General features: G+C 41.5%; 2 protein-coding genes across 10 annotated transcripts; both read left to right on the top strand.

The window, feature by feature from the left end:
• The first annotated feature begins 134 nt into the window (after window positions 1-134).
• Window positions 135-6596, top strand: LOC119497840 (3-keto-steroid reductase/17-beta-hydroxysteroid dehydrogenase 7-like). 7 transcript variants are annotated; one of them, XM_037786252.1, is made up of 10 exons: window positions 135-257; window positions 314-391; window positions 1802-2005; window positions 2096-2188; window positions 2304-2418; window positions 2781-2975; window positions 5709-5813; window positions 5896-5952; window positions 6047-6145; window positions 6376-6596. In XM_037786252.1, exons 2-10 carry the CDS (start codon window positions 354-356, stop codon window positions 6508-6510), a joined length of 1041 nt encoding a protein of 346 aa, XP_037642180.1. In that variant the 5' UTR covers window positions 135-257; window positions 314-353; the 3' UTR covers window positions 6511-6596. The 7 variants fall into 7 exon arrangements, with proteins under 7 accessions (XP_037642180.1, XP_037642181.1, XP_037642186.1 ...); XM_037786253.1 differs by having other exon boundaries at window positions 155-257; window positions 310-391; XM_037786258.1 differs by having other exon boundaries at window positions 168-257; window positions 322-391.
• Window positions 6597-14188: 7592 nt separating this feature from the next.
• serbp1b (SERPINE1 mRNA binding protein 1b) lies at window positions 14189-27179 on the top strand. 3 transcript variants are annotated; one of them, XM_037786631.1, is made up of 9 exons: window positions 14189-14727; window positions 18391-18571; window positions 19186-19329; window positions 19680-19751; window positions 20776-20850; window positions 21167-21353; window positions 22603-22668; window positions 22942-23220; window positions 24846-27179. In XM_037786631.1, exons 1-9 carry the CDS (start codon window positions 14289-14291, stop codon window positions 24903-24905), a joined length of 1503 nt encoding a protein of 500 aa, XP_037642559.1. In that variant the 5' UTR covers window positions 14189-14288; the 3' UTR covers window positions 24906-27179. The 3 variants fall into 3 exon arrangements, with proteins under 3 accessions (XP_037642559.1, XP_037642558.1, XP_037642560.1); XM_037786630.1 differs by having other exon boundaries at window positions 14210-14727; window positions 22939-23220; XM_037786632.1 differs by having other exon boundaries at window positions 14229-14727; window positions 21176-21353; window positions 22939-23220.
• The last annotated feature ends 384 nt before the right edge of the window (window positions 27180-27563 follow it).

Consider the following 27563-nt stretch of genomic DNA (forward strand, 5'->3'; position numbering starts at 1 on the left):
TATGACATTTTTCCAAGCAGGAAGTTTGAGAACCACTAAGCACTAAACCCTTTCAGTCGTTGCGCGTTTTGACCGTGTTGGTCCTCCCGGCTCTCCGTACTGAGCGCTGATTGGTCGGTTGTTTGTTGACATCCAATCACACCACGTCTCTGCTCGTTTACATAGGCTGCTGTGTTTCAGCTGGATCGGACGAGAGGCTGCTCCAGGTTAGATAGTATTCATAACTGGTTTACAGACTTATAGTTCTGGTTTACACCGACAGACAGACAGACAGACAGACAGACAGACAGACAGACAGACAGACCGACAGACAGACAGACAGACAGACAGACAGACAGACGCTGCTGGTTCACATGATGGAGAGAGTTGTTCTGGTAACCGGCGCCAACAGGTGAGTCAATTAAAACTGTGTTATTATAACGATGAATAGACACATTGAAGCGTCAGTGAGGAAGAGGAGAGCATCTCCTCCTGTTGAGAGATTAACTGCTTCAAACTCTGTAATGCGTCCGAGCTGTAATAATGCTGAGCAGCAGCTGGATGTTCTGCAGCATAATAATCCATTATGTTGTGCATCAGACATATACAAGAAGAAAAAAAACACACACATTAAACATTACAGGAAAGCCAAAAGCAACACTTAGAATACAAAAAATAAGTCTATTAAATCTGCAGTAGGCAGAGTATTTTTGGCCTCATAGGGCAAACTTCCATAATAGCCTTTCAGCATATTGTAATTCAAGTGTTCTGAGAGACTTCTGCACCTCCTCATGGCTCTGTTTTCAGGCTTTAAAGGTCCCATATAGTGCTCCTTTTCAGGTTCATATTTGTATTTTGGGTTTCTACTAGAACATGTTTACATACTTTAATGTTTAAAAACAACTTTATTTTTCTCATGCTTTCTGCTTGAATATACCTCGTATTCACCCTCTGTCTGAAATGCTCCGTTTTAGTACATTTCAATGGAATTGCAACAGAATTGTGTTGTTAGGCAACAGCTTGGGTCCATGTTTACTTCCTGTCAGCTGATGTCATTAACATACACTGCAACCAGGAAATAAACTGGGACACATTTAGAATGTTTACGTTTAAAACTTTGAAATGGTCTAAATATTGTAGATTTGTGACATCACAAATGGACAGAAATCCTAACGGCTTGTTTCAAAAGTTCAGTTTCTGAATACGGGCTGTGTGTGTTTCTCCATGGATTAAGTGTTTCAATACTTTCACAGTATTTATATAGAACTTAAACCTGCTTTATAATATAAAAGCCATGAAAATGTCACTTTTTACAATATGGGACCTTTAAAAAATCTAGCCAGTGACGGGAGACTTTGGCCAATCACAGGTCATTTCAGAGAGAGAGAGCGTTCCTATTGGCTGTTTATTCAACGGAGGCAGCTGTCAATCACTCTCGAACTCCGATCAAACGGTCAAACTAGGCAGCGCTGATCAAATTTTAATCAATATTCTTTTACTGTAATGCCTATTTCTCACCTCAAATGTTTTCAGAAACATCTTGTAGTGTACTGTTTAGCTGTAAAATGAGAAAGTTAGCTCTGGCTGGTGCCTGGTGCTTGGTATTTCCTCAACTGATCTCAACATGGCTGCCGGGTCACAAACTTTCTGCAGTTGATACTGCAAACAAATGTTTCTAATCTGCCTTTATTATTTCTTCTTCACTTGTTACTTCTACGTTTACCAGCTGATTTACTCAGTAAATCTGTGTGATCACACAGTTCCTCAGGGAAGTCTGTTCACATGCCTGTGTTTGTCGTCTGCCACCTGTCACTTTATCCAGCGGCATCGGCCTGGCCCTGTGTGAAAGGCTGCTGACTGAGGACAGCCGGCTCCGGCTGTGTCTGGCCTGCAGGAACATGCAGCGAGCCGAGGCCGCCCGCTGCGCCCTCCTGACCTCTCATTCCGACGCACAAGTCGACCTGCTGCACCTCGATGTGGGCTCTGTGCGATCAGTGCTCACCGCCGCTCAGGAGGTCAAGGCCAGGTAAGATACCAAGATACAGTGACATCATGACGCTGTTGACACAACTGTCCTCACTATGATCTATTGATGCATATTTGTGTTTTTCCACAGGTACAACAGAATTGACTTTCTGTATCTAAATGCAGGAATTATGCCGAATCCACAAATTGATGTCGGAGCTTTTTTCAGGGGTCTGTTCTCCAGGTAAGATCCCAAAGACAATTCCTCATATTGGTTTAAAGCTTGATGGCTGTATCAGTGCAACCTGTCTATATTCCACCACAGTGTTGTTATGTAATAGCGTACCGTCTCCTTGCAGGAATGTCGTCAACATGTTTGCGACAGCCGAGGGTATCTTGACTCAACAGGACCGCCTCAACTCGGACGGTCTGCAGGAAGTTTTCGCCACCAACCTCTTCGGCCATTTTCTCCTGGTACACCAAAGACTGCACACATGACATCTAAAAGATGATGACAAATCCCTGAATTTGACATAATATATATAGTCCTCAGTGTTATAGTGTAGTATATGCATGTAGTATGGCATTGCAGATGGATTTAGTTTGTGCATATGACATGCACCGCTGCAAGTAGATAGATTTGTTAAAAATAAAACTGTTGGGATGGATGACGTGGATAAAATCTGCTATCACTGTGTATGTAATGTTGTATTGTGAAAGAAAGCAATATTGTGATATAGTATATGTTATGGAAATACTTTGATAAAATAAGTAAACTAAACAAATGACACTGACACAAACCTCATGTACCTGATGTCCTCGTGTCTGTGGTGTAGATCCGGGAGCTGGAGCCGCTGCTGTGTTCGTTGGATCAAACGTCTAGGATTGTGTGGACCTCCTCGAGTAACGCCCGCCGCTCTGCCTTCAGCATCGAGGACATGCAGCACAGAAATGGGATGGAGTCCTACAGCTCCTCCAAGTACGCGTCGGACTCGCTCAGCCTGGCACTCAACAGACACAAGAACAGCCAGGTGAGTCAGTCACAAAATCTACAGATTACAGTACAGGAGAGACTGTTGACATCCACCTACATTCAACAATTCAAGATCACAGAATATTTAGCAGAGGTAAAAAAAAAAGGTTTACAAAAGCATGCACATCCAGACGATAAACACTAGGTGCTGGACAGAAGAACATAAAGATGGAAAGAATAGAGTCTGCACACTAGATGATTCTCCCGTGAACATTTATTTAATTACCACCGAGAGACGTTTAGAGCATCAAGCTCTTCTTCAGACAAAGAATATAATACAGAGACTCACTTTCATCTCCTAATTGGCTCCCTTGGATTGAATACATACAATATATTGGATGAATACATATTGGATAGATCCATCATATAAAATTACACATCAGTGCAGACAATCTAATGATAATATACGCAGCACATTAGTGAACATAGTAACTGTGTGTGTCAAGTCAAACTGAAGTTTCGGAAAATTAAGATTTATAAATATTAATAAATAGAAATTAATAAATTAATAAATAGAAATTAAGAAAATAATATAAATAGAAAAATAGAAAAGAAATAAATCAGAAAGTAATTTGTAAATTAATAAGTCCAGTAGCAAAACTGAGTGCTCAGTGAGTAAAGCAGAGGGAGGGAAGTAATTAATCAAATTACGCCCGGAGTTTATAAAAGCAACACTCCTCAGTGTCACAGGGAAAAGGGTCCTGAAAATATAGCGGAGCGCTAACCAGCAGGGCTTTCATTCAAACCACGACTGCAATCTGCAGTAAAACTATGTGCGAAAAGAACATCTACAAAGTGTGAGAGGCAGCCGGTAAGGATACTGAATCACTTTGAGAGACTGTTTTCCTGGCGGAGATCACTATTGCTGGTGTTTTAGTCCGTCTGTTTGTGCCGGTGGTTGACTTTGTTTGTTTTGAGTGTCCGATGGATGATGCGGTGAGAGGCACGGTGAATTGTGGGGGCTTATGGGAAATGTAGTTTAGGATTGCTACGTGATTTGATATGAACTCAAAAGTAATTATGAAATATAAGATACTTTGTGCTTAATTAAATAATTAAAAATAGTAATTAAATAAAATAATATAATGCACATATGTATGTATATGTATATATGTATATGTGTGTGTGTATATATATATATTACCTTTATGTTAAAGCTTATTTGTATTTGATATGAGACATTTAATGGGAGTGTGTGTATTAACTTAAATAAGGAGTAATGAATTTTGCATAGTCTCTCTCTTTGTTCTTATTTATACTTATTTTGTAATAATATGAATATTTTCTTTTCTGTATTTTTTCTATTTGAAAGGTTTTTCACCTAACGCCTAATGGCTAATGGCAAATCACTAAAGTGAAATGAACCTGCAACTCAACCTAAAAATAAAGGAGAGAAAAAGGAAAAGCTGTTTCATTGAGTGGATTCCAGTTAAAATCTTACAGTGGATGTTTCAGTCTCTTTCAAGTTTGGACAACGCACATATTTAAACAATAACTTGACAGTGTGACTGCGTATATAAAACACATAATGAACAGCGACAATGACATGTAATCATCCATAGTAGAAGAGATACACTTGTCTGCCAGGTCACAAGAGCTTAATCAGAAGCAAATCAAAAAGGAAAAACTTGATTATACCATGTATTTTACTGAGCCTGCTCATCAGTACTTCATTCCTCTCAGTGTAGAGGATCCTCCACAACCGTGTCTTCAGTGGGGGATCCAATTTCTGCCTTTTCTTTATCAAGATATGGTGGAAATGTCTTTATTTATGTAACGGAAGACACAAAATTCAGGCGGCAAGTGACCATTCAATTCATTGGATCCACAAGAGTCTCAGCATACAGTGATACCTGATTTATGTAATTCCAACACTGTTTACGGACCCCAGTATGCAGAAATATTCAAATACATCATTTTTAGAATAGGCGGAAATAACATTTATACCGCATGAAAAACACTGCCTGGTTTTTGCCCCAAACTGCATGTGATTATCATAAAGTGGGCATGTCTGTGAAGGGGAGACTCGTGGGTACCCATAGAACCCATTTTCATTCACATATCTTGAGGTCAGAGGTCAAGGGACCCCTTTGATAATCACCATGCCAGTGTTTCCTCGCCAAAATTTAGCCTAAGTTTGGAACATTATTTAGCCTCCTTCGCAACAAACTAAAATAACATGACATTGATACCTAGAGATTCCTGACGTTTTCTAGTTTCATAAAATGCCAATATGATCACTAGCTTTAAGAGTGAGCCTGCTACAGCACTGCTGCACGGCTGTGATCGCAGGAAATCCCACATGTCTCAGGAGGTTTGATAACTTTTTTTAGGGGTGCTGAGATGTAATATACGTGTGCTTGAGCACCCCTAAAAAGAGTCTAAAATTATGTTTGGTATTTAGTCAGTATGCAGTTGATGTTTTTAAATTGGTCATAGAAGACTGTATTGGGGAGAAGAGTAAATAAGACTTGCATAATTGTTGTGGAACTGTAGGTACAATTTTGATCCAAACTAAAGTGCTTTTAAGGATAGGTTATTAGTCAGTTGTCAACCAATTTTCACAGCGTGAGAAAATCATAACAACATCTCTACAAACTCACGCCACTCCTACAGTATTATCTATTTAATTTGATTTAGTTTTTCAGAAAGTAAAATATACCGTACATCAGGAGGAACTTAAGCATTCATCAGTTATGTGAAATAAATATTTTCCTCCTCTTTGTGACAGGGGCTGTTCTCCTCTGTAATCTGTCCAGGACTGGTGATGACTAATCTGACCTACGGTATCCTCCCCTCCTTCTTCTGGACCCTCATCATGCCCATCATGTGGCTGGTGAGTGACGTTTATATTCTACTCCTCTCTGTTAAACACTATTAGAGCTGCGTATGAATTGTCTCATGTTATTGTTGAACAGATCAGGATCTTCACCAACACATTCACGCTCACCCCATACAACGGAGCAGAGGCGCTGGTATGTTGTCGACCTGTCCTGTTGCTGAAAATACTTCACATCTCTTCAATGAACGCCCTATAACAATGTAAAATCCTGCGCTTTTTTTTCACAGTACTGGTTATTTATTCAAACCCCTGAGTCTCTGGATCCAAGAGCAAAGTATTGCAGTTTAACATCGGGACTCGGAACAAACTACACTCAACCTCGACAGGTGAGTAACCAGAGAGACGTTACACTGCTCAAGTCTGCTCCATGTGAACCTCCGATAACCTGAATCTTGGTATAGCAGCTATTAAAACATTCATGAGAGAGACCGGGGATCAGTTGATGCTTTTTATAGAATACCAAGCAGGAAATCTTTGAACTGGAAAATGTGATTAATGTGATCTGCGTAACATGTAATGAATTCAGATTTCCTGCGTGTTTTTGTTCTCGTTTCAGATGGACATCGACGAAGAAATGTCTGAGGTCCTCTATTCAAAACTTGTGGAACTTGAGAAAGAAGTCAGAAGGAAACAGAGTGAGGGAGGTGCAGACGAGGAGGCTCATGGACGGTGCCTCGGTGAGATAGAGTAGCAGTGAGCGTTTTGCTCTTGGGGGAAGTGGACCATGTACAATTTGTGACAAAGAACAATAAAAGTGCTCTTATTCTTTTCATTCTTGCTAGTTGTACCATTGTGTCTTTTCTACATAACTATGCACGTGACTTAAAAGGTCCTATATTGTAAAAAGTGAGATTTTCATGTCTTTTATATCATAAGTGCTGTATAAATACTGTTAACTATGTTTCTGTGTATTAATCCACAGAGAAATACACACAGCCCGTATTCAGAAACTGAGCTTTTGAAACAAGCCGTTAGGATTTCTGTCCATTTGTGATGTCACAAATATACAATATTTAGACCATTACACGGTTTTAAACATAAACATTCTAAATGTGTCCCAGTTTATTTTCCTGCTGCAGTGTATGTAAATAAAATCAGCTGACAGGAAATAAACATGGACCCAAGCTGTTGCCTAGCAACGCAATTCCGTTGAAATGCACCAAAACAGTGTGTTTCAAACAGAGAGTAAATACAAGTATATTCAGACAGACAGTATGAGGAAAATAAAGGGTTTTTTTAACATTACAGCATGTAAACATGTTCTAGTAGAAACACAATATACAAGTCTGAACCTGAAAATGAGCATGATATGGGACCTTTAAAGGTGCAGTGTGTAGGATTTGATGGCATATAGTGCTGTGGTTGCAGATTGCAACCAACTGAAAATTCTCCCGTGTGCTAAGCGTGTGGGAGAACTACGGTGGCCGACGCAAAAATGCAAATCGCCATTGGTTTGTCCGTTCTGGGCTACTGTAGAAACATGACGGCCGTCTCCGTGAAGAGGACCCGCTCCGTATGTAGATATAAATGGCTTGTTCGAAGGTAACGAAAACACAATTCTTATTTTTAGGTGATTAGAAGAAAACATACTTAATATTTTATTCCATTCCTGTCAATAGACCACCCCTAAATGCTACACACTGTTCTTCCTCACTGTTAATGGGCCTTTTTCATATTTTGATATATTAATATCAGAAATATGTGTTATCTCTTGGAAGTTTGGTCGTTCACAAATATACCTTAAAATATATATTTTTTTATTTTGTGCATTTGCATCATGTGAGATCAATAACTAGCTCATCTGTTGCTGCTTTCTTAGTTGTAATGTAGAAACCAACGCCTGCTGCATCTTCACCTGATATCTGTATCATGTTTCTTCTACAACAGGCGTCTTACCTTACAAACTTTAATTAGCTGTTTATGTATGTATGTATGTATGGTCTGGTTTACTGAGGCCATCAACCGACCACCAACAACACTACCATCAGCCGTCATCAGAGGCTTCTTTTACCACAAAATCATAAATTAAGATGCAGTTAGCCGAGAGGAATGGCGTACTTTACTGCTGAGGTCTGTAATAGACTGGAGCTGCAACGATTAATTTACTAGTTGTCAACTAGTAAATGAATCGCCCACTAAAACACAATGATTCTTATTTTCAGGTGATGCATGATGAATATTATATTACATACACATTACAGCCCACTATTTCGATAATCGGTCTGAGTAATTAAAAAAAAAAAAAAAAAATTCTCTGATTCCAGCTTCTTAAATGTGAATATTTCCTGGTTTCTTTACTCCCATATGACAGTAAATTGAATATATTTAAGTTGTGGACAAAACAAGACATTTGAGGACGTCATCTTGAGCTTTGATCGACATTTTTCACCATTTTGTGACATTTTATAGACCAAACAACTAATCAATCAATCGAGAAAATAATCAACAGATTAATCGACAGTGAAAAATAATCATGACTTGCAGCCCTATAATAGACACAATGTGTGAATAAATCAGTTTATTTTAAAGCGGCATAGTGTAATATAACCCGTCCTCTCACAATCTCTCATGCACAAGCTTTGTTTTACTGATATCCTCTCACTGAAATTTTACTTTGGCATAGCAAAAGGCTTTGCTGGCTAAACTGCTTATTGCATGAGTTGTGTGTAGCTTTAGCTGTTCCTGACAGACATGCTCTGCTGCTGCCACTCTCTAATTTGCAAGATATTTGCCTTTTTGCCTCCTCTGTATGAGGTTGACTCCTGCATTTCCTTATCTGAAAAATTAGAAACATCTGTTATTGTTTTATTAAAGAAACAGGAAAGAAGTATGCATCCGAAGCCCTTTATAAGGAAAATAATACAGCCAAATAACTGAACGTAAATCAGGGAAATCTACCCAAGCGTGGCATTTTTTATTAAATGGTTTAATTGCACCTTAGCATTGGATCTTGCAGTGAAAATAAATGAGCTGCGGTCATAAACATCCACGCGTGCCCTGGGCCTGAATAGGGTTTCATTCTTTTTTTTTTTAAATCAATGGCATCCATGACTGGAAAGACCAGCTTTAAATCACATGGAAAAGTGCCTGAATCCATCCAGTGTGACAGCTTCCTCAGTGTGCAGAGAGCTGCCTGTTCAGAGCGCAGACTTTGTCAGATATGTTACCACCAGCTGTTGCTCAGCATGCCCCGGCCGGCCCTCACCACAGCATTTGCTGCTTTTTATAAACCGACAAATCCCACTTAATCTCATGATATGTGTTTGTATCAGCACAGACTCACAGCTGCACATACCCTGAGTTTTAATAGCAATAATTGTGTAGTATCCTGACCACCCTCTCCACCACCTACTGGACAGACAGCGTCTGTTTTAGTCCTGTAATAATCTTGCACATTGGTTCACTACCTCATTTCATTTTTATTTTAAAGAAAAATTGTAATTTGCACACTTTTCAAGTATATAGAATATCATTGCCCACTTTGCTATGTTATTGTTATTCTATGTTCATATTTTAGAGTTTCTAAGCTAGTTGTAGTAAGCTGGTATTTTTATAGTGTATTATATTATATCATTTATATTGTGTATACTATAGATATTATCTCTAGTGTTGATATGTATATGCATTGTTCCTGTGCATTATCTGGATAACCTGCTGCTGTAACACAAGAGTTTCCCAATTTGGAATCAATAAAGTACATCAGTCTATCTATCTATCTATCTATCTATCTATCTATCTATCTATCTATCTATCTATCTATCTATCTATCTATCCATACATACATCCATGTATCCATCTATCCATCCATGTATTTATGCATCCATGCATCCATCTATCCATGCATCCATACTGCATCCATCCATCCATCTATGTATCCATCATCCATGCATTCATCCACCCATCCATCCATCTATCCATGCATCCATCTATCCATGCATTCATCCACCCATCCATCCATCTATGTATCCATCATCCATGCATCCATCCATCCATCCATCCATGCATCCATCTATCCATGCATTCATCCACCCATCCATCCATCTATCCATGCATCCATCAATCCATGCATCTATCCATCCATCCATCTATCCATCCATGCATCCATCAATCCATGCATCTATCCATCCATCCATCTATCCATCTATGCATCCATCCATCCATGCATCCATCTATCCATGCATTCATCCACCCATCCATCCATCTATCCATGCATCCATCAATCCATGCATCTATCCATCCATCCATCTATCCATCTATGCATCCATCCATCCATGCATCCTTCTATCCATCTATCCATCCAGCTTTTTACACAGCAGATCCTGGTTCACTGTATCCACATATTAGCAGCCTGATGTGAGACTATTAAAGCTTCACTAACATGTTGACTTCCTCTCGGAAATTAAAAGCCGGATTATTCCATGAGGACATGACAGATAGAGCATATATACTGTATATATGTCTCTATGAGAGAGAGCACGTCGTTACATAATGTAAATAACAACATTGCAGCCACCGTGCGCTGCTCAGATTGGTGCTCGTTGGCCGCTGCTGCCGGATGTAACCTGGATGGTGCTCGCACCGGAAGAGAAGGAGCAGCTCTCCCGGCCATCTTGTGGCAGCATCACATCACACACAAGCACACAAGCGAATTGTGTTTTTTCGCATCGCAAGCCTCGTAGAATCGGAGATGAATCCCGGTCGAAGGGGCGCCATCATGCCATCCATCTATCCATGCATCCATGCATCCATCTATCCATGCATCTATGTATCCATCCATCCATCCATGCATTCATCCATCCATCTATCATCCATCTATCCATCCATGCATGCATGCATTTATCCATCTATGTATGTATCCATCCAACCATCCATCCATCCATGCATCATGCATCCATCAATCTAAATATCCATCCATCCATCCATCCATCCACCCATTCATTCATGCATCCATCCATCCATCCATCCATCCATGCATCATGCATCCATCAATCTAAATATCCATCCATCCATCCATCCACCCATTCATGCATCCATCCATTTATCCATCCATCCATCTATCCATGCATCCATCCATCTATGCATCCATCCATCCATCTATCCATCCATCCACCCATCATCCATCCATGCATCCATCCATGCAGCCATCTATCCATCCATCCATTCATCCATCCATCCATCCATGCATGCTGCATGCATCCATCAATCTAAATATCCATCCATCCATCCATCCACCCATTCATGCATCCATCCATTTATCCATCCATCCATCTATCCATGCATCCATCCATCTATGCATCCATCCATCCATCTATCCATCCATCCACCCATCATCCATCCATGCATCCATCCATCCATCTATCATCCATCTATCCATCCATGCATGCATGCATTTATCCATCTATGTATGTATCCATCCAACCATCCATCCATCCATGCATCATGCATCCATCAATCTAAATATCCATCCATCCATCCATCCATCCATCCACCCATTCATTCATGCATCCATCCATCCATCCATCCATGCATCATGCATCCATCAATCTAAATATCCATCCATCCATCCATCCATCCACCCATTCATGCATCCATCCATTTATCCATCCATCCATCTATCCATGCATCCATCCATCTATGCATCCATCCATCCATCTATCCATCCATCCACCCATCATCCATCCATGCATCCATCCATGCAGCCATCTATCCATCCATCCATTCATCCATCCATCCATCCATCCATGCATGCTGCATGCATCCATCAATCTAAATATCCATCCATCCATCCATCCACCCATTCATGCATCCATCCATTTATCCATCCATCCATCTATCCATGCATCCATCCATCTATGCATCCATCCATCCATCTATCCATCCATCCACCCATCATCCATCCATGCATCCATCCATGCAGCCATCTATCCATCCATCCATTCATCCATCCATCCATCCATGCATGCTGCATGCATCCATCAATCTAAATATCCATCCATCCATCCACCCATTCATGCATTCATCCATTTATCCATCCATCCATCTATCCATGCATCCATCCATCTATGCATCCATCCATCCATCTATCCATCCATCCACCCATCATCCATCCATGCATCCATCCATGCAGCCATCTATCCATCCATCCATTCATCCATCCATCCATCCATGCATGCTGCATGCATCCATCAATCTAAATATCCATCCATCCATCCATCCACCCATTCATGCATCCATCCATTTATCCATCCATCCATCTATCCATGCATCCATCCATCTATGCATCCATCCATCCATCTATCCATCCATCCACCCATCATCCATCCATGCATCCATCCATGCAGCCATCTATCCATCCATCCATTCATCCATCCATCCATCCATGCATGCTGCATGCATCCATCAATCTAAATATCCATCCATCCATCCATCCATCCACCCATTCATGCATCCATCCATTTATCCATCCATCCATCTATCCATGCATCCATCCATCTATGCATCCATCCATCCATCTATCCATCCATCCACCCATCATCCATCCATGCATCCATCTATCCATCCATCCATTCATCCATCCATCCATCCATGCATGCTGCATGCATCCATCAATCTAAATATCCATCCATCCATCCATCCATCCACCCATTCATGCATCCATCCATTTATCCATCCATCCATCTATCCATGCATCCATCCATCTATGCATCCATCCATCCATCTATCCATCCATCCACCCATCATCCATCCATGCATCCATCTATCCATCCATCCATTCATCTATCCATCCATCCACCCATCATCCATCCATGCATCCATCCATGCAGCCATCTATCCATCCATCCATTCATCCATCTATCCATGCATCCATCCATCTATGCATCCATCCATCTATCCATGCATCCATCCATCTATGCATCCATCCATCCATCTATCCATCCATCCACCCATCATCCATCCATGCATCCATCCATGCAGCCATCTATCCATCCATCCATTCATCCATCCATCCATCCATGCATGCTGCATGCATCCATCAATCTAAATATCCATCCATCCATCCACCCATTCATGCATTCATCCATCCATCCATCTATCCATGCATCCATCCATCTATGCATCCATCCATCCATCTATCCATCCATCCACCCATCATCCATCCATGCATCCATCCATGCAGCCATCTATCCATCCATCCATTCATCCATCCATCCATCCATGCATGCTGCATGCATCCATCAATCTAAATATCCATCCATCCATCCATCCACCCATTCATGCATCCATCCATTTATCCATCCATCCATCTATCCATGCATCCATCCATCTATGCATCCATCCATCCATCTATCCATCCATCCACCCATCATCCATCCATGCATCCATCCATGCAGCCATCTATCCATCCATTCATCCATCCATCCATCCATCCATGCATGCTGCATGCATCCATCAATCTAAATATCCATCCATCCATCCACCCATTCATGCATTCATCCATTTATCCATCCATCCATCTATCCATGCATCCATCCATCTATGCATCCATCCATCCATCTATCCATCCATCCACCCATCATCCATCCATGCATCCATCCATGCAGCCATCTATCCATCCATCCATTCATCCATCCATCCATCCATGCATGCTGCATGCATCCATCAATCTAAATATCCATCCATCCATCCATCCACCCATTCATGCATCCATCCATTTATCCATCCATCCATCTATCCATGCATCCATCCATCTATGCATCCATCCATCCATCTATCCATCCATCCACCCATCATCCATCCATGCATCCATCCATGCAGCCATCTATCCATCCATTCATCCATCCATCCATCCATCCATGCATGCTGCATGCATCCATCAATCTAAATATCCATCCATCCATCCACCCATTCATGCATTCATCCATTTATCCATCCATCCATCTATCCATGCATCCATCCATCTATGCATCCATCCATCCATCTATCCATCCATCCACCCATCATCCATCCATGCATCCATCCATGCAGCCATCTATCCATCCATCCATTCATCCATCCATCCATCCATGCATGCTGCATGCATCCATCAATCTAAATATCCATCCATCCATCCATCCACCCATTCATGCATCCATCCATTTATCCATCCATCCACCCATCATCCATCCATGCAGCCATCTATCCATCCATCCATTCATCCATCCATCCATCCATGCATGCTGCATGCATCCATGCATCATGTGCTTTTTACGCAGCAGATCCTGGTTCTGATGTGAGACTATTAAAGCTTCACTAACATGTTGACTTCCTCTCAGAAATTAAAAGCCGGATTATTCCAGCAGGACATGACAGAGAATATAGACACATACATGAGAGAGAGCACGTCGTTACATAATGTAAATAACAACATTGCAGCCACCGTGCGCTGCTCAGATTGGTGCTCGGTGTCCTCTGCTGCTCGATGTAACCCGGATGGTGCTCGCACCGGAAGAGAAGGAGCAGCTCTCCCAGCCATCTTGTGGGCAGCATCACATCACACACAAGCACACAAGCGAATTGTGTTTTTTTCGCATCGCAAGCCTCGTAGAATCGGAGGTGAATCCCGGTCGAAGGGGCGCCATCATGCCCGGACACCTGCAAGAAGGCTTCGGCTGCGTCGTGACCAACCGGTTCGACCAGTTATTGGACGACGAGTCCGACCCGTTCGAGATCCTGAAAGCGGCCGAGAACAAGAAGAAGGAGGCGGCCGCCGCTGCTGCTGCTTCTGGCGGATCCAACAAGTCGTCCTCCTCCTCCGCGGCGGCGCAGGCAGCCAAGCAGCCGAAGAAGGAGTCCCAGAAGGACAGGAAGAACCCGCTGCTGGACAACAAGAAGGAGGAGTCCCAGGCTCCTGCTCCTCTGAAGAAAGAAGGTGAGATATTCAGCCTTGCTCTCTGGCTTTTTATTTTTGCTGTTTTATGTTGATTTTCCATCTTTTTTTTTTTTTGGGTACCAACTGTCATGTTGCATCTTCTGCTGGGAGCTGAACACAGCGGGAGGTCAACTGACACACGGAGGATAGGTAGCTTAGCAACAAGACATGGCTGTACTGTATAAAGCAGCTCTCCGCCTGTGTAAAGAGAGCTGTGTGTCGCAGCCATGGTTTCCAGCAGCAGCATCCTGCAGAGAGGCTGTAGTGTTGGGTTACTGTCTGTGTGTCTGCTGGAGGAAGAGGAGGAGGATGCTTCGTGCACTTGGCTGGCTACGCAGCTCCGTTATAGCTGAAGCAAAAATGCGCACAGATAGATATTCACCTGCGCACGCTGGTGGACTCTTTGTTTGCATTGGTGGTGGTGATGTGTGAGGGAAGACTTTCTAGTCGTCTAAAAAAATGCACAAACACAACAGCACGGAGCTAATGAAGAAGAAGAGAGGCCCTCACTGTGTTGTTAATAATAGTGTGCAGCAGTGAAACAGTGAAGTGCTGTTGTTAAGCTGCTGACAGGAGAGAGAGCGCGAGAGAGAGCGCGAGGGAGAGAGAGAGATCAGCAGCAGCTTTGCATAACAGTTCTGCTGCACTCAAATGGTTTAAAACAGTTAAGTGTTGACTGTCAGACAGATATTAAAGCAGCAGTGGGTAGAAATGGAGCAAATATGATATTTTTTATTTTTTATTTAAAGGTTCCATATTGTAAAAAGTCTGATTTTCATGTCTTTTATATTATAAAGCAGGTTTAAGTGCTTTATAAATACTGTGAAACTATCGAAACGCTCAATCCACGGAGAAACACACACGGCCCCGTATTCAGAAATTGTGCGTTTGAAACAAGCCGTTAGGATTTCTGTCCATTTGTGATGTCACAAATATACAATATTTAGACCATTACGCGGTTTTAAACGTAAACATTCTAAATGTGTCCCAGTTTATTCCTGGTTGCAGTGTATGTTAATGACATCAGCTGACAGGAAGTAAACATGGACCCAAACTGTTGCCAGGCAACGCAATTCTGTTGCAATTCCATTGAAATGCACTAAAACGGAGCATTTCAGACAGAGGGTAAATATAGGTATATTGAAGCAGACAGTATGAGCAAAATAACGTGTGTTTTTTTATCATTACAGCATGTAAACATGTTCTAGTAGAAACACAAAATACAAGTATGAACCTGAAAATGAGCATGATATGGGACCTTTAACCTTTATTTAACCAGGAGGTCCCTCGAGATTAAAATCTCTTTTTCGAGGGAGACCTGGCCAAGATGGCACACCATTACAAAGTTACAACAATTATACAGTGGAGCATGTTAAAACAGACAAAAGACAACAGATACATAATACAAAATCCAGTTTAGGAATAACAATTGCACTCTTCAGTTACAGTTTTTTATCAGAGCTTTGAACTCTCCCAGGGAGGCAAAATCATGAAGCTGTAGTGTGCTCTGAAGGTTATTCCATGACCAGGGCGCAAAATAGGAGAAAGCTGCTCTACCAAGCCGAGCAAATCCTCGATACCCGGTAGATCAGCCATCTAGTGGAGCGAAAGTTATAATAGCTGTTTGTGAGTGAGAGGAGATTACACAGATATGAAGGGAGTTTGCCCAGTATGGCTTTGTAAATAAAAAATATACCCATGCTGCTGTCTCCTTAGGCTTAATGAAGACCAGGAGACCAGATCATAAAGTACACAATGATGTGTACGCGATCATATATGATATGATGATATGCAGTATCAACTTCTAACAAGTTAAAATTCTTACATTGCACCTGATTAAAGAAGAATCTATATTACTCTGTAAGTCACATCCTTTTGATTGAAATATCCCAAATGAGTGCATTAAAAGATATCTAGATATCTTATCAGCAATTTAAATTCTTGTTCTTGTGTATGTATATAAATGTTTTTATTTTTTTTTTTTACATTTAAAGAAGCAGTGGGTAGAAATGGAGCAGATATGATTTTAATTGTGACTCCGGTCTGTGAAATCTTGCAGATGCCGTTAGGAGCACCGGACGACACAGAGGCACATGATTTTTTTTTTTTTTTCAGGTTACCTGTTTCATGTACTACTGTCACGATATAGTGACCGTTTTATAAAAATAACTTTCTTTAATCATATTTGCTCCAATCTCGCCTTCTTCAGCTTTAAAGCAGCAGCGGGTAGAAATGGAGAAAATATGATTTTAAAAAAAGTTTATTTTTATAAAATGGTCATTATATCCTGACAGTAATGCATGAGACAGAAATAAAAAAAATCATGTGCCTTCTGTGTCCTCCGGTGCTTCTAATGGCATCTGCAAGATTTGACAGTGTGGAGGACAACAACCAATCAGAGCTGAGCTGGAGCCTGCCGTCTCTTAGCAGCTGTCAATCACCCGCAAACTCCGATCAAACGGTCAAACTAGGCAGCGCTGATTAAATATGAATCAATAGTTTGTTACTGTAATGCCTATTTCTCGTCTCAAATGTTTTCAGAAACATCTTGTAGAGTACTGTTTAGGGATGTCCATAATTAACCGTTAACCGACATTAAGCATTTTAACCGTTAATAATGAACTCAAAAGCTGAGCGACTCAGAGGAGTGGCTTGTCTCTTTAAATAGAAAAGCTTGTCCACCTTAACAGCCCACCTTAAGAGGCAGAGCCGGAGTTGCAGGATACAGGAAGTCGGCTCCGGTCTCTGGCTCGCTTGAGCGGAGCGGAGGAGTTGTAGTTTTGTAGCATTTATTCACCGACAAATAAACTGTTCACACATTGCTACACCTACGTTCACAACTATAACGCCACCAACAACCTCACACTCACCGCCAACACACACACACATGGTCTGTTGGAATCTCGTTAAAGTTACGCAGACTACGTGTGCAGCGGCGAGCACGAAGCCTCCGGCAATGCTAGAGCTGCTAACGTAGCACAAATACACACACTGTTGGCCATTCGCTAAAGTTATGCCGGACAGACACACAGCTGACAACCTGCTAAACTAAACTAAATGTGCAGTGGAGACTTTTACTGGGAAATATCCGCAACACTACACGCAGCATCGTAGCTGCTAAGTTAACGCTCCCGGACGTTTGAACTGGGGACTCCCGTCAACGAATATCTGTTGTGCTCCTGCGGCTGATACGAGGCACAAATCTTGTCGGTTAACGGTTAATCATCGGTTAACGAGGGTCGGTTATTGGTTAAGAACATTTTCCAAAATGAGCATCCCTACTACTGTTTAGATGTAAAATGAGAAAGTTTGAGACGCGGCAGCCATGCTGAGATCTGTTGAGGAAATACCAAGCACCGCCCACCGGCTGGAGCACAGCCAATAGGAACGCTCTCTCTCTTTCTCAAATGATCTGTGATTGGTCAAAGTCTCCCGTCACGGGCTAGATTTTTTAAAACCTGAAAACAGAGCCATGAGGAGGTGCAGAAGTCTAGTTTTCTCTCAGAACACTTGAATTACAATATGCTGAAAGGTTATTAAGGAAGTTTTCCCCAATGATGCCAAAAATATACTGCCTACTGCCACTTTAAGGAGGTATTACATTAATAGAAATGACTGCCTTCTGCGAGGTCTGATATATTCATATGCTCCTGTGATTGTCAGGTATCAGGCGAGTTGGCCGAAGACCAGACCAGCAGGGCCAGCCCGGTTCCCAGAACCAGGGTGGGCAGAGCGAAGGGCGACCTGGAGACAAGAGGCCGGACCGGAGACCTCCCCGCGAGCGCCGCTTCGAGAAGCCGGCCGAGGACAAGCCTGAGGGAGGTGGAGATTTCTCCGCAGACAAGTGGGTAGCTGCGATGAGTGACGAAGAGCATATTTAAAACATGCTGATAAGCTCAAAGCTGTCTGGTGATCACAGCACCGGTGTGGGTGTGTGTGCATAGATGAAGTGTTTTGATATAATCTGAGCTCACTTTTTGAAGCCTTCTACTGCCACTGACATTAAGAGCAGATATATGTGTGTTAGATGTAAAGATCAGTGCTGATCACTCCTCTGATAAAGTCATGTTTATTTAAATTTAGTAAGGCTGACCTGAATGCTTCGAAGCTTCGACTGTTGCCATGGTAATCGACATCCAAATCAGTATTGAAATGCTTCGTTTTTGTTTTGTTTCAATATATAAGTATGTAATAATAATGTATAAATCCCAAAGTAGCCCATGAAATAAGGAATAATCCCACAATATCATTCATTATTCAACATTAATTATTATTAGAAGTAGAGCTACATGTGTGTACAGTAGTGTGGCAATGGCACTGAAACAGGGGAGATGGAGACAGACGGACAGAAGAACATGTCAGCCTGCTGGGCCGAAGCTTCGATTATTTCTCACCGAAGCTTCGAAGCCCAAAAGATGGTATTTCCGGAAAATTGAGTGTGTGTTTGTGTCCCATCAGGCCTTCTGGAGACAGGCCCCCGAGAGGGCGTGGTGGCGGACGGGGTGGGCGTGGTGGAAGAGGACGGGGCATGGGCAGAGGAGGAGAGGGCTTCGACTCCCGTGGGAAACGAGACTTCGACAGACACAGCGGCAATGACAAATCGTGAGTCAGTCCTCGACTGAGACCTTGGCTGACCAGTGGATGTATAAATAGAAATGACTACTTTGCCAAAGCATCCCGTTCTTGAACCTTTATCAAGCTCTTTAACTGCCAAAGGTTGTCAGGACCAGTTGGCTCTGTTAATGTTTGTGTTTATTTCAAACTATACCGACCTAAAAAGGTTTTTGGCAGTTAAACTTTACATTGAATAACAGTCCGACTCAAACGGCATCTCAGTTAAGCTAATTTTATCAACAGATTTGAGGTCAAGGGGTTGTTGTTCATTTGTTTTCGGCATGTAAGTAATCTTTTAGGCTGCATACATCAGTGTGCGTTGTTTCTGTTTGCTCCAGCAATCAGAAAAGCGAGGAGAAGCGCAGCGGCAGCGGCTCACACAACTGGGGCACCGTGAAGGATGAAGCGAGGTGAGTTTCTCAAGAACAGACACATGGCCTGTTTATCTGAGCGTTACTGTCTGCAGGATAATGATGCACATCTGATAGCTGTACAGACTTTGCTTACCGCGTGTGGTCTATATATGAGGTGGTTCTATTTTTGTGTTTAACCCTCAGAACTCTGCAATAGAAATGCTCCGCCGGTGCCTACACATTTGTATTTTTTAGCTTATTGTGATGTCATTTCTTGGAGTATCTTTAAATGCTTCACATCCCTAAAATCTGTATAACCTAAGCTACAAGGTTATGTCAGTCAGTAAACTATAATAATTGATAAAAGTAGTGAGATTGTCATAAATTAAAAAGAAATAAAAATACAAAAATCTGACTTTTTTCATAAAATGTTACTAAATAAAACACATAAAACATATTGGTCCAGGAGATTTCTAAATGTAGAAACATGAAACAAAATATTTTTTAATGCTCCATAAGTAATTTGAACTATACATATAAGCATTTTGATTGTTGCGTAAGCACGTAATGTAACATAATGATGTCATCACAAACTTAAAAGGTGATGACGTAAAAGACAGAAGCCTTAGCTTTCTGAATGAATGCTCTAGCTATAGTATTGTTTTTATTTTAGATCGATTTAAACGGGATCATGTTAACGACAATCTCCCTCGGACCTTACAAGGCAATACTCTTGTGCCACAGCATGTTGTCACGACGTTTTGTACTGCACGTAATGTAATGTCATCCTTACAAGAGAACAATGACGCAAAAGACAGAAGCCTTAGCTTTTTGCTGCAAAAAGAATTATTGCTCTAGCTATTATGGTTTTTATTTTATATTGATTTAAACAGGTTGTTTACAATCAGTTTAAGCTTTTTATTATTCTAGTAAGTGTGTAATAACATTGAATAAAATGGATGCAGCACACTGTATAGAGTGTATATGTGAGCTGGCTTGGAAAGGTAGCACTAAGAGATAATGTTTCAGCTGGAGGCGGTAGATCAGTATTGACAGGCTGGCCGTGTGTCTTTGTTCCCAGTGAGGCTGAACAGACCGCTGCTCCAGAGACGACCCCAGAGGGAGAGGAAAACGCACCTGCCGGCTCTGAGAACAAGTGAGTATCCATTTCCTGTCAGATGTTCAGGTTTCAGGTTGGTGTCGGGATGTTCAGTTAATGGACCTCTTCTGTTTAACAATAAGTAGTTTTGAAGCGACAGAGTTGTATACGTCATCACGTTGTGACATTTTCCTTCGGCTTCCGGAAGTTCTGCGTCACAAACAGTATCCCTGCATGTGCGTTTTCATCACAAAGCTTTCGCGCAAATGGGATAAACATTGTCTCTGACCTTTTGGCTCTGGGATTAGAGTGCATGTGTAGAGCTAAGAGGATTGGCAGTTTGAGGTTTAAGGTCCTACATTGTTGTGCGCTGGCTTTCCAGGGAGAACGAGGTGGAAGAAGTTAAAAACGAAGGCCCCAAAGAGATGACCCTTGACGAGTGGAAGGCCATGCAGGACAAGGAGCGCACCAAGGTGGAGTTCAACATCCGTAAGCCCAACGAGGGAGCCGACAGCCAGTGGAAGAAAGGATACGTGCTGCACAAGTCCAAGAGTGAAGATGTAAGTGTGCAGATTTTCTGGAACCTTTTCTGCCCTGCAGCCATTAACAGCAGCTCTGATCAGGCTCCTGTTTCAGCTCCGTCACACGAACACGTCACGGTGACCTCAGACGTCCTTTTAGTCTGAAAGGCTTCTTTGTTTTTTGGTGTGTAACATTTTAACCAGTACAAAATAATAAATTGTAAGCATAATGATTTGACAGGTTAACAATGAATTAATTTGTGTTTTTTAATATTCTAACACAGAGCAAAAAGACAAGAGGAAATGTAGAATTAGAAAACATAAGAAACTTAAAAGGTATAAGGCTGCAACAAACCATTTTATTATTGATTAGTGTGCTGATTATTTTCTCCATTAATTGTTTTAAAGTCTAAAACTCAATAATATCAAAGTAGTTACAGATTAATTTTCTGTCAATTGAGTCATTGATTGATTCTTTTTTAAATTGTGTATTTTGAGGCTGCTAACTCAGTTAGACGCTTTTGAGTGTAAAAAGCCCAGACACACCAAACCGACATCAAAGAACTAGCAGCAACGAAGACCGACTGTTGCGTCGCCTCATGTCGCCTGTCTTTGCCAAAAAGTTGCACTCGACCACACCACAAAGCCAACAGCCAATGGCCAACTAGCACGTGCGTTCTGCTTGGCGTGAGATTAAATAACTCCACAGCAGCAGGCGGCGGTAGTCTGTATTCATCATTGGAAAAAAGGAAACCGGAAGGCGGATATACAAGCCGTTGTTATGATACATACATGAAATAAAGCAGCGTTTGCTGACCATTTTCACATCACTCTCACTCACCACTCAGCTTCATTCTAGATGGCCATGTCGTTGTGAAAATATCAGTGTATTGGAACGATCGGATGAGATTCAACATGCTGAATTGGCCAAAAAGCAGCCAACACGGGCAGATTAGAGCCAACATAGCGGGACACACACAAGTGGGACACACACAAACTAGGGCGACAAGATGCTCAACGGTGGCTCAAAATTGGCTGAAGGCCGACCGTCAGCCTGGTGTGTCGGGGCCTTATGAGAAACTAAAACTGGACACTGTTGCCTAAGCACTGCCGTCTGACACTATTACAAAGCTGACAGCCTGGGTACCTTGCTCTGCTGATTGATGTATTTAGTACATGGACTTCTGTGTAGCATGCACAAACTTGGTTCCAGATGCTCATCGTGAGTCTCACCAGCTCATCTGATATGATATTAATGAAAACCCCTTCTGTTGTCTTTGTCTTTCAGAGGCCTGTTGGTGCTTTGATTGACGCCGCAGAGACGGAAGCAGAGCCGAACCCTGTGTTCACCAAGGTGCCTGCAGCTCTCACACTGCTCTTTCATCCACACAGTCCATGAAGACATTCAGTGTTAACAGTCCGTATAGAACCACGTGGTTTAATATACCTTCAATTTTTGAAAATGGTTTATTCGTTTTTATTTTTGAGAATCTAAAGACGGTGTTGGTGCTCTGCAGCTAAGCAACACTAAATGAACACACGTGTTCACTCACTTCATTACTGGTTTAAAAACAAACCTCTCAGCAGAGTTAATGTCTAACGTGCTTTCATCGTCTGTTTTTAGCAGCAGCAGGCAGGCGCCCCTGACGACTCCAGCGACCACCACTTCCGCAAACCAGCCAACGACATCACATCTCAGCTGGAGATCAACTTTGGAGACCTGGGCCGCCCCGGCCGCGGGCGCGGGGGAGCTCGCGGAGGCAGGGGAGGCCGCGGCGGAGGCGGCGGGGGAGGCAGCAGGACGGCACGCGGGGGAGGAGGAGGAGGAGGAGGAGGAAGTGGAGGAGGAGGTGGAGGAGGAGGTGGAGGTGGAGGAGGAGGAGGAGGAGGAGGACGGTCCGAAAAGGTAACAATAAAAGCTGTTGTCGCTGGCAACGACAAAGGTTTAGTGTCCCTCACAAAGGATTTAGCTCACTGACTGTGAACAGGCTGTAAAACCACTGACTTGGAAAACGTGCTGTGGAACCACTAAGGCCCTGAAATAACAGACCAGTGACCGCATGCCCACGATGACTGACCTCATGTCAGTGGTCAGGTGGATTGGTGTAGTAATAGTGCTGAGTTTAGTTTATAGTATTTAACTGGCAGTTACCAAAAGCTGGCATCAAATTCATACTCCTTTTTAATATTTTTTAATCTAGGGCTGCAACTAACAATTATTTTCATTATCAATTAATATGACAGTTATTTTCTGAATTAATCGATTTAAGTATGTGGTTTATTAGATGAAATTCACATTTGGGAAGCTGGAACCATCAAATTTCTGTAATTACATTAATCAAGTTATAGTCTCAGCTATACTATATTTACTGATTTAAATAAGAATTTGTTCTATTGTATTATTTAGGCACCTTTTCTGTTTTGACACTACATTAAAAAAGGACTTAGTAGGAAAGCATGTTTATATTCCAGAAAGTAAGTAATCAGTTAATGAGAATATAAATAATCTAAGTATTATAAGAAATAAATCTAAGTACCATATAAGCATTAGTATAAAGAACGTTCACTAACTAGTTGCTAACTCGTGCCAGATTATGGGTTTTCAGAGATTTTCACTGAAATTGACGCAACGAGAGCGTATAAAGTGAGCTGAAAGATGCGAAAGCACTTCGCAGAGCTTAGGGCTGGGTAACGGTACTCTAAACCTTTTAAAGGTCCCATATTGTGCTCATTTTCAGGTTCATACTTGTATTTTATGTTTCTACTAGAACATGTTTACATGCTGTAAGGTAAAAAAAAAACTTTATTTTCCTCATACTGCCTGAATATACCTGTATTTACCCTCTGTCTGAAACGCTCCGTTTTAGTGTATTTCAACGGAATTGCGTTGCTATGCAACAGTTTGGGTCCATGTTTACTTCCTGTCAGCTGATGTCATTAACATACACTTCAACGGAAAATAAACTGGGACACATTTAGAATGTTTATGTTTAAAACCGTGTAATGGTCTAAATATTGTATATTTGTGACATCACAAAGGGAGAGAAATCCTGACAGCTTGTTTCAAAAGCACAATTTCTGAATACGGGCTGTGTGTATTTCTCCGTGGATTGAGCGTTTTGATAGTTTAACAGTATTAATAAAGCACTTAAACCTGCTTTATAATACAAAAGACATGAAAATCTAACTTTTTATAATATGGGGCCTTTAAGTTATTGACAGGAATAAACCAGTACCAAGTAGTATCAGAACTTCTCCAGTAAAAGTATACCTGCAATCGATCCTTTTTGTGCCCAGCTCTAGAAAAAGATGACCGATTTGCTCGCAGCCAATCACGCAAGCGTTTATTTTAAACAATACCCAGCCCTAGTAGAGCTGAGAGGGACTGTAGGTTGACTGATTATTATCTGTGGGTTTGTCACTGAGTGTCACCTTTCATATACAAGTAGTAATGTAATGCTTTGTCAATATAAAGTTATTGATTCTAGCCCTCTTAACCTTGTCCTGGTTTGTGTGTGTTTGTTCCCCCAGGCTAGTGGAGTGTCAGTCCCCAACGTGGACGATCCTGAGGCCTTCCCAGCCCTGGCCTAAAGGCTCCTTTTCCACCACCAGCCCACCCCCATCAGCCCTTCCGGGGCCCCTCCTCTACGAGGCTTGCATGCTTACCACATCTTCAAGTATATAAGAAAACAGAGAAAAAAAAAAAAGATTTTAAATGACAAAAAAAGACTGTCATCCCATTCCCACTCACACCACCAGAGGACTAAAAATTTTACCTGTTTTAAAAGGAGAACAAAAGACAAAAAAAAAAAAACGGCGAGAAAAGGACCTCTTGTTACACTGAAGTTTTGTATTTAGGAAACATGAAAGCAGGGATGTTTTCATACTTTTTTTTCAGAGATTATGCATACTTCATTGATATTTTTTTTGTTTGTGCTGCTTGAATTAATGCATTTCTGCGATTAGGTTGAAGTGTGTGTATCTCTCCCCCTGAAGCTTTTGTGCTTTTTTTCCCCCTCATGACTTCAGCTCAGTATTATGAGGTCATCTTAGAAAATACTTTCTACTGGAACTTTCCTCCCAGTAACACACACTGATGTGGTAGCACTACACTACATAGGATACTTGTACTAGATATCTGAAGTATGGCTTAACATGCATTTAAAGTGTAATTACTCTGATCCTGACTACCCATCCTTTTGCAAGGCACAAATTCCGGATGGGTAACCAGGCAAAGTGACTTCCTACTAAAGCTTGGTATTTTTCTGCTTGTTGTGCAGTGAAAGTAAATGCCTCTATTCCTTTTTTTTTTTTTTTTTTTTGAGATAGCTTGCCTTTTTTTTGGTGGACCAGTGGTTAGTGATGCTTTGTATCCCCTGATCCAGATGTGCTACCTGTGTTTTCAGGGTGTCCCAGGGCCCAATGTGTATATCTTTAGGCTGGTCCTCGTAGGTCATACAGACTGTGTTTCTTGTTACTTCAGGACCACTAAGCAAATATTGTATTTTTTTGTTAAGGAAATGTGTGCGTGTGCGTATGTGTGTGTGTGTGTGTGTGTGTGTGTGTGTGTGTGTGTGCGAGCGTTGAGACTGAATGTGTGGATTTGACAGCTAGTTACTTAGAATTTAAGTATTCCTCTAATTGCTCTGAACTCGCCACTCTAAAAAACAGTAGACTGCAAGTTCTCACCTGAAGTAGTTCATACTGTCTTTTTGAGAAGTGATTGTTGAAATCTCGGTGAGAATGAGGCATAGACCGTGGACATATTTTTGCTCTTAAGAGTATCTCTAATGTCTTTTAGATTTCAAAGCACTTGGTTTTATCGGCACCAATCCTCTGAAGATTGTTTCCCCACCCCCCCATCCCCCTTCTCTAAACCATATTTGCTGTTGTTTTATTTCCATTTTATCAGTGCAGCAGCACCAATGCATAATTTGTCTGAAAGAAATGTTGGCTGTCATTGTCAACAATCTTTGAGCTACAGAATGTAACGTAAGCGATCGGTGCTTTTAGCCACCTGTGTCAGCATTTCCAGTGAGCGTTTTTTTTTCTTTTATTGAAGCGGGTATATTTCACATTGGGGTTTGGGGTGGGGAGGGTAGAGGGTGGGCGGGGGTTATGAAACATGATGGAGTGAATTTAAAGCTTTACATGCTGTTGTTCTGCAAAGACTTGCTGGTGATGCACTGATACAGACGGCTGGAGCGGTTTTCCTGTAGGACTGTTTGAGCCACATGACGGTGAAACTTTCTCTGCAAACATCCCTGTTCTAATAAATTGCTTTAGAGGTGTTACATGTATTCTGCCAATGGCTGTTGGGTTGTTTAAAATCAGTACTTGCGATTTTGTTCGAAGTGTAAACAAACGTGCTGTGGACTCATCATTGCTTGAAGCGTAATGAAGCTGTGGTGGTGTCATGTCAGTGAATTATAAACTCGAGAGGGACGTAAACAGTCCAGAAGGGTTTGATTTACACTTAGTTGTACTAGTAACTAAGATTAATGCAGTTCAAATTGTACTGTGAAGATGTTTATAATATTTAGGCTACCCTCATTAAAGGAGTTGCTAGGCAACAGCTTGGGTCCATGTTTACTTCCTGTTAGCTTGCAACAGGAAGTAAAGTGGGACACATTAGGAATGTTTACATTCACAACTGTGAAATGGTCTATATTTAAATTGGTTGGATATGACTTGAACTCAACAGCACTACAAATTATAGCCTCCTAAATTACTATGAAGTTGAGTCAACCCCTCTCTTACAACATAATAAACTTCATGAAGGTGGTATTTATGTTACTACACGGCTTTTAGAATCACTAGTTTTAGCTAGCTGTACATAATAAAGTTGCAATTTTGAGTCTTAAACCAACTGTCAAGTCATTCGTGTATGATGTGTATTATCTGTAAAAAAAATAACAATTTTGTCTACAGTTTTATGTTCTTATGTTTCACTAGGTTTCGTCAGTCTTTAGTTTTCTTAGTAGCTACCTAGCTTAACCTGATAATGTGCGACAAATAATTTGTCCGGACTGCTGAGTTAATAACTTTTCGAACAGCAAACATAGTAAAATAAATCAGAAGTAGTGCTCCATTAATTGTTTTTTTATGTAAAGTACAATTTAAAATACACGTTATGTGTATTTCGAGATGTCAGCCGTAGTTTATGAAATTAACGTTAACTTGTTAGAAATACTCCTGAATCAGGGGTCGGCAACCTTCACTATCAAAAGAGCTATTTTAGGCAAAATA

This window comes from Sebastes umbrosus, chromosome 12 (genome assembly GCF_015220745.1).
Source record: "Sebastes umbrosus isolate fSebUmb1 chromosome 12, fSebUmb1.pri, whole genome shotgun sequence".
NCBI classification, from domain to species: domain Eukaryota; kingdom Metazoa; phylum Chordata; class Actinopteri; order Perciformes; family Sebastidae; genus Sebastes; species Sebastes umbrosus.

Excerpts from the sequence above, each read along its gene's own strand:
- LOC119497840 (XM_037786252.1), top strand. The coding sequence starts at position 354 with ATGATGGAGAGAGTTGTTCTGGTAACCGGCGCCAACAG. Across the intron at positions 5,953-6,046 it reads ACAACGGAGCAGAGGCGCTG|TACTGGTTATTTATTCAAAC; the intron begins GTATGTTGTCGA and ends TTTTTTTCACAG. Across the intron at positions 6,146-6,375 it reads ACTACACTCAACCTCGACAG|ATGGACATCGACGAAGAAAT; the intron begins GTGAGTAACCAG and ends TTCTCGTTTCAG.
- serbp1b (XM_037786630.1), top strand. The coding sequence starts at position 14,289 with ATGGTGCTCGCACCGGAAGAGAAGGAGCAGCTCTCCCAGCCATCTTGT. Across the intron at positions 19,330-19,679 it reads CACAGCGGCAATGACAAATC|CAATCAGAAAAGCGAGGAGA; the intron begins GTGAGTCAGTCC and ends TGTTTGCTCCAG. Across the intron at positions 22,669-22,938 it reads CGAACCCTGTGTTCACCAAG|CAGCAGCAGGCAGGCGCCCC; the intron begins GTGCCTGCAGCT and ends GTCTGTTTTTAG.